Raw genomic sequence first — 18,602 nt, 5'->3', positions numbered from 1 at the left:
CTGTGGAGGACTTCAGAGGTAGGGAACCGGCCAAAGGGACACGGACGTGAAAGGGCCGTGTCCTCTGGCATAGATGTGAAGTGGCAATGTAGAGGGGCTGAAGAGGATTCAGAGGGAGAAGAGAGCTGCGTGCAGGATCCCTAGGGTCTGACCTAGTAGTGAAGGCACCCGAACCGGGCACCTAAGGCATTTCAAGCAGTGACTTCCCCCGTTTGACTAGGAATGTGGGTCCTCCTCCGAAGTGGGTACCCCCTCCGTATCCTGCTGCCACTACGTGGGCTGTGGATGGGGTGGAGGGGCCTGCCACGAAGCTTGGCCGTGGGCCCTCCTCGCAGACGGTACAGGAAGGAGGCTCTCGCCGCCTTGGAGGTACCAGTGTTGCCTGTAACAGCAACTGAAATCCGGCAATATTTGCGGGCCCATGGGATCCCCTTCCAGGATGGGCACAGCTGCGTGCGGGCACCTAGTCCCTTTGTGGGTGCCTCGAAGCTCAAGGACGAGACTGGTGCTGCCACTTCCTTCAGCCTCTTCATTGACAAGACCACAGGCCGCTTTCTCTGCATGACCAGCCTAGCTGAGGGGAGCTGGGAAGACTTCCAGGCCAGCGTGGAGGGGCGAGGGGATGGGGCCAGAGAAGGGGTCCTGCTTAGTGAGGCCCCAGAAACTGAGGACAGTGAGGAGGTCCAGAGGATCTGGGACCGAGCCGTACCTCTCTGGGAGCTGCCTGAACCAAAAGAGGCCCAGCTGGCTCGCGTGATGTTTGGCCTCACCAAAGTGACAGATGACACACTCAAGCGTTTCAGTGTGCGCTACCTGCGGCCTGCTCACAGCCTTGTCTTTCCTTGGTTCTCCCCTGGAGGATTGGGATTACGAGGCCTGAAGCTACTAGGGGCCGAAGGCCAGGGTGACAGAGTGCACTATATGGAGACCACCATCCCCCAGCCTGGTGCCTTCCACAACCTGTTTGGGTTACCCCTGATCAGTCGTCGAGATGTTGAGGTGGTGCTGACGAGTCGTGAGCTGGACAGCCTGGCCTTGAGCCAGTCCACAGGGCTGCCCACCCTTGCCCTACCCCGAGGAACAGCCTGCTTACCCCCTGTCTTGCTTCCTTACCTCGAACAGTTTCGACGCATTGTGCTCTGGCTGGGGGATGACCTTCGGTCCTGGGAAGCTGCCAAGCTGTTCGCCCGAAAACTGAACCCCAAACGATGCTCCTTGGTGCGGCCTGGGGACCAGCAGCCCTCTCCCCTGGAGGCTCTGAACCAAGGCTTAAATCTTTCTCGTATTCTGCGTACTGCCCTGCCTGCCTGGCACAAGTCTATCGTGTCTTTCCGGCAGCTTCGGGAGGAGGTGCTAGGAGAACTGTCAAATGTGGAGCAGGCAGCTGGCGTTCGCTGGAGCCGCTTCCCTGACCTCAATCGTCTCTTGAAGGGACATCGGAAGGGCGAGCTGACAGTCTTCACAGGTGACCCTTTGGGAAATCACTGCTTGGGCGGGTTTGGGGGCAGAGGGTCAGATGACTGAAGCATGTGGGTTTGGGCTACAGTAAATGTTGAAGAGGCGCCTTCCCCTCCCAACTTTGAAGCTCCTTGCCTGTCTTGGTTTCAACGGTAGGGCTTTACTCCTCACCCGGGTCTGTGTTCAACCCCCCATGCAGGGCCGACAGGCAGTGGAAAGACGACATTCATCAGTGAATATGCCCTGGACTTGTGTACCCAGGGAGTGAACACGCTATGGGGTAGCTTTGAGATCAGCAACGTGAGACTAGCCCGGGTCATGCTGACACAGTTCGCTGTGGGGCGACTGGAAGAGCAACTGGACAAATATGACGAGTGGGCCGACCGCTTTGAAGACCTGCCCCTCTATTTCATGACTTTTCATGGGCAACAGAGCATCAGGTGAGATTCCTAGGTGTGGAGCTTTCAAAGAATAGGAGGGTGGGAGAACAGACTCCCAACAGAGTTTTCTGGCTGCCATGGTCTGGAGATTACTTGTAACTGACTCTTGAATTCATTGTCTCTGCCTCTTCCCAGGACTGTGATAGACACAATGCAACATGCAGTCTACGTGTATGACATTTGTCATGTGGTTATCGACAATCTGCAATTCATGATGGGTCATGAGCAGCTGTCCACAGACAGGTGACATCCTCCTCTTGTCTAGCTGTAACCCACTTAGACACACATCTTCTCAGGGAGCTGGCCTCTGGGCAGACACACTGTACTCTTGTTTTCTGACATATGTGCAGGAGCATACCATCCCATATGTATTTCTGTCTTTGTAGAGGTGTGGGGTGTGGTAGTGGGAAGTATGGACAGGGACTTAAGTGTGAGTCCTTAGGTAGAGGGAAGTAGAGTGAGGTTGTGGTGGTTTGTGGGGAGATGTTAACGAATCAGGAGTATGTGTCTGTTCTTGTCCTTCTGTGTCTGGTAACCTCTTTGTTGGGTAGGATTGCAGCTCAAGACTATATCATCGGGGCTTTTCGGAAGTTTGCCACAGACAGTAGCTGCCATGTGACACTGGTCATTCACCCCCGGAAGGAAGATGATGATAAAGAACTACAGACAGCATCCATTTTTGGCTCAGCCAAAGTAAGTGGGCTTTAGAGGAGCTCAAGCTATGGAAAGTAGAGGGGGCAGGTGTGACCAGGGACAGCCCTCATTCAGCCTTAAATCATCTTGACTGTCCATCTGGAACAGGCAGGAGGCAGCTTGCCTCTGGGGCCATGACATGAGGAACACATGTGCTGGAATACAAGGCTGATAATGGTGGGTCCTTTGCCCTGCTTGCCTTCCAGGAACTCACATATTCTATGGGGAAAAGAGGGAGACAGTGAGGGACTTCCCTGGCGGTCCGGTGGTTAAGACTCCGTGCTTCCAATGCAGGGGGCGCGGGTTCGATCCCTGGTTGGGGAACTTAGATCCGATACGCCACGTGGCGCATCCAAAAAAAAAAACAGGGAAAAAAGGAGACAGTGATTACAACTCAGTATGATAAGCGCTACGATAGGCAGCACAGGTGTTGGGAGAAAAGAGAAAAGGCATCTGAGTCAGCCTGGGGGGAGACTTCCTAGAAGATGTGTCAACAGAGGTTGGGTTGGGTTTTGTCCAACAACAGGTGTTAAATAAGCAAATAAGTGGGAGGGCCTTCTGGGCAGCGGGACCAGCCAGATCCTGGAGCTTCCAGTGGTACACTGAGTGCCTATTACACGCCAAGCCTGGGCTGGGCACGGGGAATACAGGGCAAGGAACACAAACTATGTGCCACAATGGAACAGACATGGAACTGGGGGAGAGAATAACAGAAATGGAAAGATGGTAGTGCCTTTTTTATTTACAGGGATCAAGAATGGTCTCTCTGATGAAGTGTAACATTTAGACCAGGACCTAAATGATTAGGAACTCGGGTTGAGTGAGCTGTGGAGCCAGAAATGTTAGCAGCAGAGGGAACAGCATGTACACAATCTGGGACAGCAACAGGGTTGTCAGGGAACTAAAAGGCTCAAGTGGCCCCAGCATTCTGGTCAGTAGTTCAAAGAGCTTTGGTGATGGGGGAAGTACTTTTCCCTTCCCCCATTTTTGCTATTCCTCCCTGCACCCTCAACCTTCCTTTGTGGTTCTCTCATACGTCTTCTCACTGCTCCTTCCTCCTTTTGCCCCTTATCCCCCAGGCAAGCCAGGAAGCAGACAATGTTCTGATCCTGCAGGACAGGAGGCTGGTAACTGGACCAGGGAAACGGTATCTACAGGTGTCCAAGAACCGCTTTGATGGAGACGTAGGTGTCTTCCCACTTGAATTCAACAAGAGCTCTCTCACCTTCTCCATACCACCAAAGAGCAAGGCCCGGCTCAAGAAGATCAAGGATGACAATGGGCTAGTGGCCAAAAAGCCCTCTTCTGGCAAAAAGGGGGCTGTGCCCCAGATCTCTGAGACTCACTCTGACCAGGCCCCCAACCCCAACAAGCCAGACCTCTCCAAGCCTTCAAGGTGAAGGCATTGCAGAGCTGGATGCTGAAATGAGCCTACCAGGACAGGCTGGGGTAGAGACTCTTAGTCCTCTGCTAGGGCTGCCTCTGTCCTGTAGTTGTGACCTATGGGCCCTTCTCAATCTGAGGGGCCTAGCCTAGGGCAGGGTTTCATTGCAAGAGAATTCAATTTAGCAAATATTTGAGAACCTGCTGTGTGCCAGGTTTTGTTCTGCATCCTGCGAATATAGCACTGACAAGACAGATGAGGTCCCTGCTTCCACAGAACCTGTAATGTGGTAGAAGAGACAAGATAAGCAATGAACAAATACATACAAAACATAGTTTTAGATAGTGAAAAATGCTCTAGAGGAAAAAATACAGTAATGTGATAATGCTTACAGGCTAGTTTAGATTAAGATCTGAAAAGGTGTCTCTGAGCAGAGGACATTTGAGCTGGGGCCTCTGAAGAACTAGGATTGAGCCATGTGAACATCTGGAGAAAGGAGTCCAGGCAGAGGGAAAAGTAAATACAGAGGCCCTGACGTGGGAATGAGCAAGTTGAGGTAAAAGCAGTGGGGAAGCTGGAAAGGGGATAGGGGACTTCTTGCCAAAACTCCAGCCCAGGCTTTCAGAGCCAAGGGGCGACATGGTGGATACCAATCTCCTCTGCTCCCCACTCTGGAGCCTGCCCTGAGGTAGTGCTTACTACCATTGGATCTAGGTGCTCAGCCCTTATAATACCAGGGACAGCCACAAAGGTGGAAGCCTGGAAGAGAGCCATGGAAGGGAGCTGTTAGCCCAGGGTGCCTGCCACCTGGACACTCATTCCGTGGTATGCTGCCTGGACTGCTGGAGTGGCTGCGATCATGACGTCGTAGAGCCTTTTCCAGTTTTACTGAAAAAAGTTTCCATTGCCTTTGTTTCTGTGCTTTTTCTTATTTGACCACTGGGTGTCACCCCAGTCTTTAACTGGATTTTCCTCTCACTTTGAATTGGGAGCAGATAGGTCCCCTCCCCCACCCTGTCTGAGCTGCGCACTCCCAAGAAAGCAGGGGTATTAAAGGGTCTTCATGCATGCACACCCTTACATCTCTTTGTGGCCTAGGGAAGACAGGATGGTGCTTCTTTATCTGTCTTCCCTGAGGATCTCCATGTGATCCCTGGCAGAGGTGCGGATCACTGGGCCCCATGCCTAAGGCTTTGCCTGACCAGCTGTACCTCTGTGACATGAGCCACTCACTGACCTCTCTTCGTGGACCCAAGCTCAGCATATTCTTATCTGGCCACCCCCCACCCACCCCATACATTTCCCTCTTCTTGTACCCTCTCAGCTTTTCTCTTATGTTAGTGTGTGTCAGAACTGGGGCTCTTGTTTAAAAATGCAGAACCTATTTTTTTAACATCTTTATTGGAGTATAATTGCTTTACAATGGTGTGTTAGTTTCTGCTGTATGACAGAGTGAATCAGCTATATGTATACATATATCCCCATATCTCCTCCTCCTTGCATTTCCCTCCCACCCTCCCTATCGCACCCCTCTACGTGGTCACAAAGCACCGAGCTGATCTCCCTGTGCTATGCGGCTGCTTCCCACTAGCTAGCTATTTTACATTTGGTAGTGTATATGTGTCCATGCCACTCTCACTTTGTCCCAGCTTCCCCTTCCCCTTCCCCTTCCCTGTGTCCTCAGGTCCATTCTCTACATCTGCATCTTTATTCCTGTCCTGCCCCTAGGTTCTTCAGAACCTTTTTTTTTTTTTTTTTTAGATTCCATATATATGTGTTAGCGTACGGTATTTGTTTTTCTTTCTGACTTACTTCACTCTGTATGACAGTCTGTAGGTCCATCCACCTCACTACAAATAACTCAATTTCATTTCTTTTTATGGCTGAAGGACTCCTCATTTTTAAGAAACCCTGCCGGAGATTGTAAGATAACTTACCCAGAGACCTGTCAGAAATATTGCTAAGGACTTACCTGGTGGTCCAGTGGCTAAGGCTCTGGTGCTTCCAATGCAGGGGGCCCGGGTTCAATCCGTGGTGAGGGAACTAGATCCCACATGCCGCAATTAAAAAATAAAGATCCCACCTGTTGCAACTAAGACCCTGTGCAGCCAAATATATAAATATTTTAAAAAAGAAAGAAATCTGCTTCTAATGAAAAAAATTTTTTTAAAGAAATATTGCTAAATGGTGACACTTTCCCATCTCACTTCCTCTGATATCCTAAAGTCTGTTTCCCTTTAGATTTGCCTGCAAGCGTGATGAGAATGCAAGATGTTCTAAGGGGGCTGGGGAGAAGCCTTTTGTAAAGGGTGGTGGGGTCAGTGGGGTTCCTGCTTCCTGAAAGCAGGGCTGCTTTATCAAGGTTTCCCTGTCAACCTAAGAGGGGGCTCTGGAACCCTGTGGAATGGTCTGGGGTCTCTCTGGTCTGTGGTGTGTGAGAATTGTGGCTACAATTGTCTCCTGAAACACCCTGGAGCAAAGCTGTTCTCTGGGGGGGAGGGAGGGGGGACCTCTTCCAGGGCCTCCCTTCTTGGGGGTCTCTCCCAGACTGGCTGGAGCCAGGCCTCCTAATCCTGCAGTAATCATTCCCAGCCGCTGGCTGGTCTAGGCCTCATCCAGGGTCTATAACGTTGAACATCAGCCATGCCTTCCAGATGCACACCACCAGGTCAGTCCTACCTATAAGGATGTGGGTTCCATATTCTGGTCTCCCTAGGATGCCTGGTGTGTTCTCAGGAAATCCTTTAGGGATTTCCATTAGGGGACTTTTGTGAGGTCTCTGTGTGAATTGGAGTTAGAGGGATAGATACACACTTGCTTGTCTTGCCCCACCCTCCTAGCAGATACCCCCCACACTGCACAAACCAGAATGGGGGAGAGGGGAAGCTAATGTTCCCCCAGCCCCACCCCCTATACAAACACCTTCCATTCCACACCTGCCTTAAACTCCTCACATCAAAATTAGCCCAAAGTGTGTTCAGGAGTCCCTGGAACCTAGAAAGCAGTAGTTAATCCCTGGGTCCTGTGTAAGATCCCTGAGAGTCACTGTCCCTGTACGTAGCCAGAGTGTATTGATGCAAATTGCCTGTGCCCAGCTGGACATTAAGAATCTTCCTGAGAGCTGAGGAAGAGCCTGGCCCAGCAGAGTCCAGCTGGATTTGCAGGCTTGTCCTCGATTCATTGTCACACTTGCCTGTGAGGGGCAGCCTTGGTCCTCCATCCCTTTACTGGGAATGGGTTTGAGAAGGGACTAAACTCACAGGACTCCTGCTGCCCAGGTACTCAGGCTGCAAATATGGCCCAGATACCTGTAGACATCACAGGCTGCCTGAGTGCCATGGAGGGTGGGAGCCCTTTGTGCCTCCCTGAAATACAGGTCAACTTCCTGTTTGTGCCTGTGGGTGGAACTTTATGAGCCTGAGAGAAACCTGGCCATACTCCGTAAGGGCCAGAACTGGCAAGCCTGCTCACCTGGGCAGACACCTACTCCAGGGGAGGGGGAGACGCTGGTTCTGCTCGGGCAGCCCCAGCCCCGAGGTGTGTGTGAGGAAGGGCGGGGTCTGTTTTGGTGAAACCCGAGCCTTCTTTGTCTGATTCCCAGGGGTTTCCCCTGTGTCTGGGGGGTGGGCTGAGAGTGGACCAGGGTGGGCTCCCTACAAAGCAGAGGAGGGTGGCAGTAAAGCCCTATAGCCAACTTGGTTAGCGCAGCCAGGTAGCTTAGCTTGGCTGTCGCGCCACTGGCCCCTTCGTAAGTCAAAAGCCAAATCCAGTAAGCTGTGAAGTCAGAGGCCAGAGGAGCAGTCTCGGGCCACCGTCGAGCCACAGCTGGGCTGGGTACTGGGTCGGCTGTTGAGGGGGTGCTGCGCAAACCACTCCCCTGCCGGGGTCGGGGGCGCGGCCTCAGCCGCCCCGCCCCGCTCCACCGAGCCCGGCCGGGCGGGCGCTCGGAGTCCGCAACCGGGAGCAGGCTTGGGAGCCGGCGGGTCCGCGGCAAGGAGGTACCGGCTCTGGAGCAGAAGCCGGGCGGAAGCTGGAACGGCGGTGCAGGTGGCGCTGGGTGAGTGAGTGGTGGGGCCGCGGAGGTGCAGGAACTCTCGCCTGCCGCACACCGCCCCGGAGCGAACTTTCCCGATCTGGGGAAGCTGGGAATTGGGGTTGAGGAGGGGGGTCCCCGGTCCGGGGGCCGCAGGCCAGGAGTCTGAACAGGGAACCTACACGGAAACTCACACTGACGGGCCCACACACGCGCGCACACAGACACACACGCGTACTGGAGACACACGAACACACGTGCATTCCGGGGCGGACGCGCCCAGTGAGTTAACGCTAGTAGTCCGTGGAGCAGCGCCACTGGCCCGCGAGGACCCCCCAGCGGGCAGGGCGCGCTGCTGTCGCGTACTTGATGGGGGTGGGAGGAAAGAGCCGCCCAGTGACCGCGGATGGGGGCGGGCCGGGTGGGACACCTCCGGAGGCTCCTGCTTCCCTGCCGCCCGCAGGTGAAGACTAAGACGTAAACAGGCGCTGAGCACGTGATCGCTTCGCCCACCAGCGGGCTGTCCTCCCCCCACCCCAGCCTCGGGGCGGGAACCTCCCTCCGCGGTACTCAGCAAGTTTGCCAGGTATCTTGCCGGGCTGTATTTCATTCTCCTCCTGGAGGTGATCAGCCCTCCCCCAGGAATGGGAACACAACGCCCCCTGGAGTTGGGGTAGCGCAGGAGGACCAGAGACTGTTGCGCTGGGGTGGGGTTACCTGGGTTCCTCGTCCTCCTTCTCCGGAACATGGTGCCCCCATCCCTGAAAGTATCCCTGAAGGGGGTGCTATTCTGGATGGCAGTGTACAGCATCCCCCGCCCGGTCCTCCAGCCCAGGGAGCAGCTGCGGGAGCGCCTGTGGGTCCCCTTCCTACTACCACTCTTCCTTGCAGAACTGGGAGCTCCTACCCCCAAAGTAGAAGCAGAAGGCCCACTCATGCAAGAGTGGGAGTCCCCCTTCCCCAGAGGATGCATGAGCGTACACATCACCTCAATACCAGAGTGGGCCTATCTCCCTCTGGTAGAAGGGAGGACGGCCCCCCTCCCCCCAGGGAATGAGGTAGTGGGCAGCGGCCCTCGGCTTCCCTCCCTGCCCCACCCCCCACCTCTACACACTCGCTGAGCCCAGCTGCTGCCGGAGCTTCTGGGCAGGCTGCCAGAAAGGGGAGGAGGCTCCTGGTGTCCCAGGAGGCTGGGATCAGGGTAAGGCCAGCAGAGGGGGTCTCCACGGGGGAGGGGGGGCTCAGTCTGTTCTTGTAAGGCTGAGGGTCTAGGGTGAGCCTGAGGGTGGCTGGGCTATGTTTCCCTTTACAGGGAAAAAGAAAGAAAAACAACCCTTTCCATAGAGCTAAAAATAGAGCTGAGAGCCGGCCAAGGCTGTGGCCTGGAAGGGGGGGAATGCTCCTTCCTGGGGCGGAGGAGCTCCGGCGGGCCTTGGCCCTGGGGGGCGGGGTTAGGGGGCAGGAGGCTGTCCTTGCCCAGGGGTGCGGGCATCAGCTGACCTGACTAGGTCACAGAGACCCCTACGGGCAAGTCTATGTGTTAAAATGTTTGTGAAATACAACGTGTATGTGTAAGAAGTTGTCTTTGTGACTGTGAATGAGACTGTCAGTGTGAAACATACTTAGGAGACGAAGTGTATTTAAGATTGTGACTGGGTGCGAAGGAACTCGAGCTGTGAAAGCTTGTGCACAACTAGGCGTGTGACACCGAGTGTATCTCTGTGAGTTGGCCTGAAGATTATGGAAAGAAGGGACATGGAACCTTGTGATGGACGAGACAGACTGTGTGATTGTGGCTGTGTGAGACTGAATGTGGGAAAGATCGTGTGGGTGTTAAGACAGTGTTGTTTGCCAGAGGGTGAGAATATCCCTGACCCTGAGAAGACAGTGGAATGTTGTCGGCTGTGAGGCTCGTGTAGGCTTGGCCTGTAAGTTTGGACCAGCTCACCCCAGTGACTTTTGGGGGTTCAGGGGCTGCCTCTCGATCAATGACTTCTCTCTTAGCAAATGACTCGGAGGGAAGGTTGGGGAGCACAGAGCCGCGCTCGGGGGAGGCCTGGGCTCCAGTGGGAGAGGGCACAGTGCTGGGGAGTCGGGTAGGGACCCCCCAAGGTTGGGGTGACTGGGCGTGTTCTCCGAATAGGCCGCTAGGTGGCGCCGCCTCCGCAAATCCAAGCGTGCCTCTTCCAACCCGCTGCGGGTGGGGCAAGCACCCACCAAACCTCGGCCCCCGACTTGTGCTGGGGCGCAGGGCCCAGCGTGGGGGGCAGCTGACCCTCGGCCTCCCTCTCTGGACTCCGAAGCCGGAGAGTGTGTTGGGGGTGGGGGGGCGGGGTTGGCATCGACCAGAGGAGCGGAGGGGGAAGGGCGGCCGCCGCGGCGCCTGGCCCTTTGTGCTCGAACAATGATCAGCAGCCGCTGGCCCCGGGGCTCGGGTAGGGGTACAGGGTGACCCACTGCCGCCTAGTCCTGAGCCGACCGAGCCTCCAGACACACAGCCGCGGCGCCTCGGAGGGAGGGAATCTGAGTCCCGCTACGTAGCCCCTGCGTGCGTGCGCCTCGCCGGACACGCGTGACACGGGGTGCCTACGCTTATCCGCGCCCCGGGGGCGGGGTCGCCCCTCGGACCCTCCCCCGCGCTGCACCGCCCACTTGGGCCGGGCGGGGCCTGGGCCGGGCCGGGCCGGGGGCTCCCCGGAGGCGGGGCCGGGCCGGACCGGGCCGCTCCGAGTAGCGGCGCGCGGGCTGGAGCCGGTCGGCGCGCCTGTGGAGCGCTGGGGGCGGCCCGGGGCTGAGCATGGAGCAGCGCGGTGGAGGTGAGGGGGGGCCGGGGCTGGGAGGCGACCTGGGGGTGACCCCAACTTATGCACGGCCGAGGTCCCGTGGGGAGGCGGCATTCTACAGCTGCCCCCACTTTATGGAAGCGGCGGGGGTCGGAGGGGGATGGATTCCGGAGGGTGGATTGGGGGCTCCCGGCTTCCGGTCTCGGAATGGCAACTCGTGATCCCAGACTTGATCCCGCTGGATGGTCCTTGGAGTTTGGTGAGGGGGAGACTTTCCCGAACTCTTCTGCCCTCAAAACAGGTCTGTGGGAGCTCGGACCTCGGCCAGACCTCCCTCGGACCCCGGCTGGACCCAGCCCTCAGTAGTCCCCACTGGGCGGGGGGAGTGTGTGCTGTGCCGGAGCGGTTCCTCAAGGATGTTGGGGAGAGCTGGGGGTTCCCTTCCTACAGCCACAAACGCACTTCTCAAAATGGAGCCTCCACTTGCCCCTCCTTCTCTCTCGGGCTTCAAGAGCAGGAGCCGGGCTGGCTGGGCCTGGCTCTCCAGACGCCTGGCGCTGGCTCCCTGGGTGTCTGGCTCTCAGGGCCCAGCTCAGTGTCTCTTCTGGGTTTAGGGGCTCCTGGCTCCGTGGCGCGCAGGGACCCCGGCTCACTGGGTCTGCCTGACCCTGGGGCCTCTCTCAGTCTTTGTCTCTTGTCTTCTGGGTCCCTGTCTGAATCTCTGTCTCCTCCCCTCAGTTTCCACTTTCTCTGTGCTCACAGAAGTGGGGAAATGGAGACAGAGATGCCAGCCCCCATGGCCCCCTAAGAAGCCCCTTCCCCACTGTTTCCTCCAGACCCTGGAGTGGTCTGGGAGAGGGCAGAGGAGGGGGTGTTCCATTGGCTTTGCTCAGGGCTGGCGCTTGTGGGGTGGACTCAGCCCCTGCCCCTGCTCCGTGGACACCAGTCACCCCGACCCCCAGCTCCCAGCTCCTCCTTCCTCAGTCTGGACACCTCCCTGGTTCTCCAGATCTTCTGACTTGAGCGGGGAGGGGGGGTGGGGGCGGACTTAACGGAACACACGCAAGAATGAAGGAGAGCAGATCAAGCAAAGACTCAACGTGTCCCTCCTCTCCCCACAATCCAGTGAGTGACAAAAACCAGGCTCCCACTCACCCAGTTGGCCCTGCGTGCCACCCAGGCTCTCACCCTCTCTCTCACATGCTCCCATGCACACACGGTGCTCTATACACACTTGTGCACCCTCATTTCCTACTCACACACTTGTGTAAGATACATAAACTCATGTATATATGAATGGACATCTAACCAAACATATTCTGTCACATAGTCACAGTCATACACCACAAATTCACTTATGTATGCGTTTGTGACTTTCACATACTTTCTGAGAGAGACACCCTATTTACACACACACTTTTGTAAGATATGCACATATGAGTTCACATACATATGCATGTATATCTGAATGTACTAATGCATCTATCCAAACATATATACTCACACATTCATTCATGATATTTTCAAACACAGTGCTCAGATTCATGCTCTTGTACACACAGTTTCACACACACAAATAAGTAAGATGCATACACTCCTACTCCTACGCAATTCTCTGTCCACTTCTTGGCTCCCGTTCTGCATGATGACTTCAGCAGATGCCTGAGTCCTGGTCTTCAGCCTCAGGACTGGGGAGGGAGTTCCGGGTGGAGACTTGCTGTCCCCTTCCAGGAAGGAGCAGGGCCTGGGGAGGTGGAGCCCAGGAAATGAGATCTTGGAGCAGCTGCCAGAGGTGATGGTAGAGCTTCTATCCTTATCCCCTTGGGGTTACAATGGGGAATGTCCAAAGCTAGAAGGTTTCATAGGGGTTGGCAGTGGGTCTGTGTAGGCTTCTCTAGGCCCGACTGATTGGGTGTGGTGAGGCTAGTTGTCATGGAAACAGGCATGAGCCTGCATCCACCTCTTGGAGGCAGGAGACCCCAGAGGGTACCTGTGGGCTCCCTAAGAGCTCTGAGTTCTTGTTTGACCAGCTCCACCCTTGCCGCCTGTCTGTCTGGGAGAAACTGAGGCCCAGCTGGGGGAGGCTGGGCACTGCCTGGCCTTAGCTCTTTGTTTCCTAATTACCATCTGAGTTGCTGACTGCACCCCTGAGGTTGCCCAGACTGCCTCTAATGAGGCCACCTGTCCCAGGGGACCAAGGACTGGTGCTGGGAGCTGGTAGAGAGGGCTCCCTCCCTAACTTGAGTCCTGGCCTCTGTGGGGCCCCATTCCGTCATCATCCCTGCTTGGTAGATTCAGTCCTCAGCCATGTTTAGACCAGAATTGGGCAGTGGCCTGGGGCCCAGGGATAATTGAGGCTCTTGCCAAGACTCGGAGAGGATGCCTTGCGGGGAGGGTATCGTTGTTTGTTACTGATGTCAGGGGGCTGTTTGACCTGGGACAAAGGACCAGGAGGAACTCGAGACCTTATATAGGGAGGGAGCTCAAGATGGAGACACTGACACCACTGCCCTGCTCACAGGTTTCCCTGGAGGCCCTTGGCCAGGCCTGAGCCTCTGCTGCCATGGCCATTGTGCAGACGCTGCCAGTGCCACTGGAGCCCGCTCCTGAGGCCGCCACTGCCCCACAAGCTCCAGCCATGGGCAGCGTGAGCAGCCTCATCTCAGGCCGGCCCTGCCCTGGGGGGCCGGCTCCTCCCCGCCATCACGGTCCCCCTGGGCCCACCTTCTTCCGCCAGCAGGATGGGCTGCTGCAGGGTGGCTATGAGGCACAGGAGCCGCTGTGCCCAGCTGTGCCCCCCAGGAAGGCTGTCCCTGGCACCAACTTTACCTACGTCAATGAAGACTTCCGGACAGAGTCACCCCCCAGCCCAAGCAGTGACATCGAAGATGCCCGAGAGCAGCGGGCACGCAATGCCCATCTCCGTGGTCCCCCACCAAAGCTCATCCCTGTCTCCGGAAAGCTGGAGAAGGTGAGGACCAGCCCTTTCTTTGGGGCCTGGGTGGAATCAGGGGTACCCTGGAGAAGCCAAAATTAGGAGACCTATTTAGAGGGAGGAGTGTGGGCTCCAGATTCACCAGACCTGGGTTCTCATCCCAACTCTGCCTCATTCTGGTTGTATGACCTCAGAGAAGTCATTTAACCTTTCTGAGTCTCAGTTCCTATATCTGTAAAATGGAGGTAATAGGTCAACTCCTACAGGATTGTTGGGAGAATTACATCTAATCATGTGTGTAAAGTGTTTAGCCTAGTGCCTGGCACGTAATATGTACTCGATAAGTGTTAGCTGCTTAGAAATACTGTTTTATACTTAAAACAATGTGTTTGAATTTGAGCAAGGCCTGTAACTCTGCTGAGCCTCCATTTCCTCATCTGTGGACGAGATAGTGATAATATTTTGCTTGTATGGCTGTTGTAATGATCTGAGAGGAACATTTTAAATTACTTGACATAAAGCTGACACTCAGGAGGCCCTCAGCCAGTGGGAGCAATTGTTATTAGTATATGGGGATTGGGGACCCCGGATGGGAGGGCAGGGAGTATGATAAGGGCTTTGAAAGATTGGGCGGCCTCATCCCCATTGTCAAGTGGCACCTCATTTCAGAACATGGAGAAAATTGTGATCCGCCCAACAGCCTTCAAGCCAGTGCTGCCCAAACCTCGAGGGGCACCGTCCCTACCTAGCTTCCTGGGTCCTCGGGCTGCCGGACTGTCAGGAAGCCAAGGCAGCCTAACGCAGCTGTTTGGGGGCCCTGCCTCCTCCTCCTCCTCCTCCTCCTCCTCGGCTGCCGACAAACCCCTGACCCTGAGTGGCTGGGCCAGCAGCTGTCCATCGGGAACTCTATCCGACTCCGGCCGAAACTCACTGTCCAGCTTGCCCACTTACAGCACCGGGGGTGCAGAGCCAGCCACCAGCTCCCCAGGCGGGCACCTGCCTTCCCACGGCCCTGGGCGGGGGGCACTGCCTGGGCCAGCCCGAGGGGCCCCCACTGGGCCCTCCCACTCAGACAGCGGCCGATCTTCCTCCAGCAAGAGCACAGGCTCCCTGGGGGGCCGCATGGCCGGGGGGCTCTTGGGCAGCGGTCCCCGGGCCTCCCCTGACAGCAGCTCTTGTGGGGAACGCTCCCCGCCACCGCCTCCACCCCCTCCACCCCCTTCGGATGAGGCCCTGCTGCATTGTGTCCTGGAAGGAAAGCTCCGAGACCGGGAGGCAGAGCTGCAGCAGCTGCGGGACAGTCTGGACGAGAGCGAGGTGACCATGTGCCGGGTGTGGTCAGTGGCAGTGACGGGGGTGGCATGGCAGGACATCCACAGGTGCTGGGAATACAAGAAGCATTTCTGTCTGTGCTGAGGGGCAGGTGTCGGGCTATTGCACTGTGACCCCATCCCCACCCCAGCTGTCTGGCTTACACTGTAGAGTGGTTGACACAGCACCACCATTTACTGTCCTTCAGGCTTGAGCAAGTTACTTAGTTGTACTGAGCCTCGGTTTCCTCATCTATAAATGGGGATATTCCTGGCCTCAGGGTTATCATGAAGAGTAAGTAGGGTGAAGGGTGTAAAGTGCTTAGACTAATGCCTGGCACCTGGGAAGTGCTTGCTGTTATTGTTGTTGTTGTGTCGCTTTTCATAAAAGTAGCTGCTACTGTTGGTATTGTAATTATTGTTAATTATTGAATGGAATCTACCTTCCCTGAGCCCAGGACGGGAGCCAGGGCAGTCGGTGATTGGGGAGCTGGGGGTGGCCAGGGCTTGAGGTTTGGGGGAGCCACCAGGACCCAGGCCTACCCTCTCGCCCATAGGTGTACGAGGAACGGCAGCGGCACTGGCAGCGCGAGGCCCTGCGAGAGGACGGCATGGCCCAGGCGCAGCGGGCGCAGCGGGCCCAACAGCTGCTGCAGCTTCAGGTGTTCCAGCTGCAGCAGGAGAAGCGGCAGCTGCAGGATGACTTTGCACAGCTGCTGCAGGAACGTGAGCAGCTGGAGCGGCGCTGCGCCACCTTCGAGCGGGAGCAGCGGGAGCTCGGGCCACGGCTGGAGGAGACCAAGTGGGAGGTGGGCCAGACCAGGATGGGCAGGGAGCAGGGCCTTTGGCAGGGGGGTGGGGGTGGGGGTGGGGAGTGGGTAAGCCTTGAAAGGAGGGGCCCAGCCACACCCCCTCACCTGCCACCCCCAGAGGGCCTCCCCTTCCTCACCTTTGTGAGATGAGGCTCCCCCTTTGACCTCCCTTTCTGGGTGCGGGTCTTCTTGGGCCTCCACATTTGGTCTCCTCATTGGTCTGGTCTAAGTGCGCACGTAGCCAGTAACGTTCCTATCCACTGCCTTCCCGCCATAATAAGAATGAGAATGTAGTGCTTACTGCTCAACAGGCACTATTCTAAGCGTGTAATGTAGAGTGTATCCTCTAATCCTCGTAACAACCCTGTGAAGTGGGTGCTGTTAATATCCTCATTTTATAGGTGAGGAAAGTGAGACCCAGAAAGGCTAGAGCCAGAGATCACACCTAGTCAGTGGCTGAGCTGAGGTCTGAACCCAGGCAGTCTGGCTCCAGTGTCTCTGCTTTTCACCAGGATACTGTAGTGCCTCTCAACTGGAAATGTGGGCACTGCCCTCAGTTACTTCCACTCCTACCAAACCCGCCACCACCCAGTCCCCAGGGCGCTACTGCTTTGTGATGGTTTAAAGACCCCAGCTTTGAAAGCAAAACATCTGGGTCTGTATTCCACCGTAGCCAATTAATAGCTGTCTCATTATCCCCATCAGTAAAATGGGTGTAATGATCAAACCACCTCTCCCTAAATGCCCAGCATGATGTCAGGGCCTGACACCCTGGGAGAACACTTCTCACCATCCTTTCTGACTATCTCCCACCCCCAGGTGTGCCAGAAGTCAGGCGAGATCTCGCTCCTGAAGCAGCAACTGAAGGAATCTCAGGCAGAGCTGGTGCAGAAGGGCAGCGAGCTGGTGGCCCTGCGAGTGGCGCTGCGGGAGGCCCGGGCGGCACTGCGGGTCAGTGAGGGCCGGGCACGGGGCCTCCAGGAGGCGGCCCGAACACGGGAGCTGGAGCTGGAGGCCTGTTCCCAGGAGCTGCAGCGGCACCGCCAGGAGGCTGAGCGGCTGCGGGAGAAAGCTGGGCAGTTGGACACCGAGGCGGCCGGCCTCCGGGAACCCCCTGTGCCTCCTGCCACTGCTGACCCGTTCCTCCTGGCAGAGAGTGATGAGGCCAAGGCACAGCGGGCAGCAGCCGGGGTTGGGGGCAGCCTGCGGGCCCAGGTGGAGCGGCTCCGGGCGGAGCTACAGCGGGAGCGGCGGCGAGGCGAGGAGCAGCGGGACAGCTTCGAGGAGGAGCGGCTGGCCTGGCAGGCGGAGAAGGAGCAGGTGATCCGCTACCAGAAGCAGCTGCAGCACAACTACATCCAGATGTACCGACGCAACCGGCAGCTGGAGCAGGAGCTGCAGCAGCTCAGCCTGGAGCTGGAGGCCCGGGAACTCGCGGACCTGGGCCTGGCGGAGCCAGCTCCCTGCATCTGCCTGGAGGAGATCACTGCCACCGAAATCTAGGGCCTTGGCATCCAGCTCTGCGGGGAGGTCTACTGAATGCAGATGGTAGCCTCAGATCCACTGAGGGCCCCGAAGTCGGAGGGCCCCAGGGCCACTTGTCCCCTGTGATCCAGGCCTCTGGGCCTCTTTCAAGGACTCAGGGCTGCCCTGTGATTTGGATGAGCAAGATCAGACTCCTTGAAGGTCCCTGTGTTCACTGTCACCCCGAGGCTCCTACTCACTCAGCCTATTTCACTCACCAACTACTGCCATTGCCACTCTGCCAACCCCGTTCACCCCCAGCATTCCAGCCCACCCAGCCAGGGGGCTGGGAAGAGGAAGGGGCTCCCTCATCTCCACATTCTCCCCATCACACAGCCAGAGCGAGCCAAACAGCGCCAGCTGCTCCAGATGTGCCTGCCCCCACCCTGCCCGTTTTGGGGGACAGGGCTGGGAGCGGGGTCTGATCCCCAGGTTCCAGCTCTGCAGCCTCTCTCCTGGGGTAAGGGGGCTATAGTCAGACCAAAGGAAGAACTCAGAAATGTCTTGTTTATTTGTATTTGTGACCAAGTGGCCCCTCCCCAACACCCAGGTTTATGGCCTTGTTTTCACTTGTATATTTTTCACGTTGTAAATTTCTTGTACAAACCCAAAGAAAAAAATTAAAAAAAAAATTTTTGTTTTTAGAAAATGATGAGTGTGCTGGATAAAGATTATGGGAACTTGTTTGACCCCCACGCCCTCTTTTATTTGCTGGCTATTCCCCTAACCCCTCATGGAGGTCTTCCGGGGAGAAAGGGTGATGGGGGAGGGACAAATCCAGCAGAAAATCTTGAGTTCCTAGTGGACCACAACATGAAATGGGCTCTTGGGGTTTGAGAAACTAGAAAAGACTCCCATCCTGTCCCTTGCACAGAACACTGCTTGGGGCTGGGGGCTAGATACAGTGACCCCCTTGAGGGCCCTATCTGAGCGTGCCTGTCCCTCACTGGGGGAATCATGAGAAAGTGCACACCAATCCTAAGCCCCAGACCTTGGGTTTCCCAACCCCCTTCCTGTCTTGGGGGGTTAGGGATAGTGAGCTGGTGACAGAGCTGCCCAGTAGCACCTTGTCCTTGACACCAAGTTTATCTGGAATGGGCAGAGCCTTAGTGACAACTGGGGAGGGAGAATGTGGGGGGAGAGGATCTGAGCCACCAGTGCAGAGCTTTGCGGGTAGGCAAGGCAAGCAGGAGTGGCAGGTTCTTGAGGCCTGAAGAGGTTAGTAGGTGA

General features: G+C 56.5%; 2 protein-coding genes across 6 annotated transcripts; both read left to right on the top strand.

The window, feature by feature from the left end:
* The first annotated feature begins 32 nt into the window (after positions 1-32).
* TWNK (twinkle mtDNA helicase) lies at positions 33-5,347 on the top strand. The gene is made up of 5 exons (XM_079900291.1): positions 33-1,465; positions 1,658-1,898; positions 2,034-2,141; positions 2,450-2,591; positions 3,671-5,347. Exons 1-5 carry the CDS (start codon positions 223-225, stop codon positions 3,989-3,991), a joined length of 2,055 nt encoding a protein of 684 aa, XP_079756417.1. The 5' UTR covers positions 33-222; the 3' UTR covers positions 3,992-5,347.
* Positions 5,348-7,827: 2,480 nt separating this feature from the next.
* LZTS2 (leucine zipper tumor suppressor 2) lies at positions 7,828-18,131 on the top strand. 5 transcript variants are annotated; one of them, XM_079900832.1, is made up of 5 exons: positions 7,828-8,032; positions 13,313-13,762; positions 14,396-15,043; positions 15,594-15,845; positions 16,668-18,130. In XM_079900832.1, exons 2-5 carry the CDS (start codon positions 13,355-13,357, stop codon positions 17,349-17,351), a joined length of 1,992 nt encoding a protein of 663 aa, XP_079756958.1. In that variant the 5' UTR covers positions 7,828-8,032; positions 13,313-13,354; the 3' UTR covers positions 17,352-18,130. The 5 variants fall into 5 exon arrangements, with proteins under 5 accessions (XP_079756958.1, XP_079756960.1, XP_079756957.1 ...); XM_079900834.1 differs by lacking the exon at positions 7,828-8,032 and adding an exon at positions 8,581-8,594; XM_079900831.1 differs by lacking the exon at positions 7,828-8,032 and adding an exon at positions 10,463-10,824.
* Positions 18,132-18,602: the final 471 nt, after the last annotated feature.

Source organism: Stenella coeruleoalba, assembly GCF_951394435.1.
Source record: "Stenella coeruleoalba genome assembly, chromosome: 16".
Classification (NCBI taxonomy): Eukaryota; Metazoa; Chordata; class Mammalia; order Artiodactyla; family Delphinidae; genus Stenella; species Stenella coeruleoalba.
The sequence above is the reverse complement of the archived record's forward strand: the minus strand, read 5'-3'. Positions and strand labels throughout refer to the sequence as shown.

What these genes read in the sequence shown, in the direction of transcription:
- TWNK (XM_079900291.1), top strand. Translation starts at nt 223, where the DNA reads ATGTGGGTCCTCCTCCGAAGTGGGTACCCCCTCCGTATCCTGCTGCCA. An exon ending in CGAGCTGACAGTCTTCACAG is followed by an intron (nt 1,466 to 1,657) that starts GTGACCCTTTGG and finishes CCCCCCATGCAG; the next exon opens with GGCCGACAGGCAGTGGAAAG. An exon ending in CATGGGCAACAGAGCATCAG is followed by an intron (nt 1,899 to 2,033) that starts GTGAGATTCCTA and finishes GCCTCTTCCCAG; the next exon opens with GACTGTGATAGACACAATGC.
- LZTS2 (XM_079900835.1), top strand. Translation starts at nt 13,355, where the DNA reads ATGGCCATTGTGCAGACGCTGCCAGTGCCACTGGAGCCCGCTCCTGAG. An exon ending in TCTCCGGAAAGCTGGAGAAG is followed by an intron (nt 13,763 to 14,395) that starts GTGAGGACCAGC and finishes ACCTCATTTCAG; the next exon opens with AACATGGAGAAAATTGTGAT. An exon ending in ACAGTCTGGACGAGAGCGAG is followed by an intron (nt 15,044 to 15,593) that starts GTGACCATGTGC and finishes TCTCGCCCATAG; the next exon opens with GTGTACGAGGAACGGCAGCG.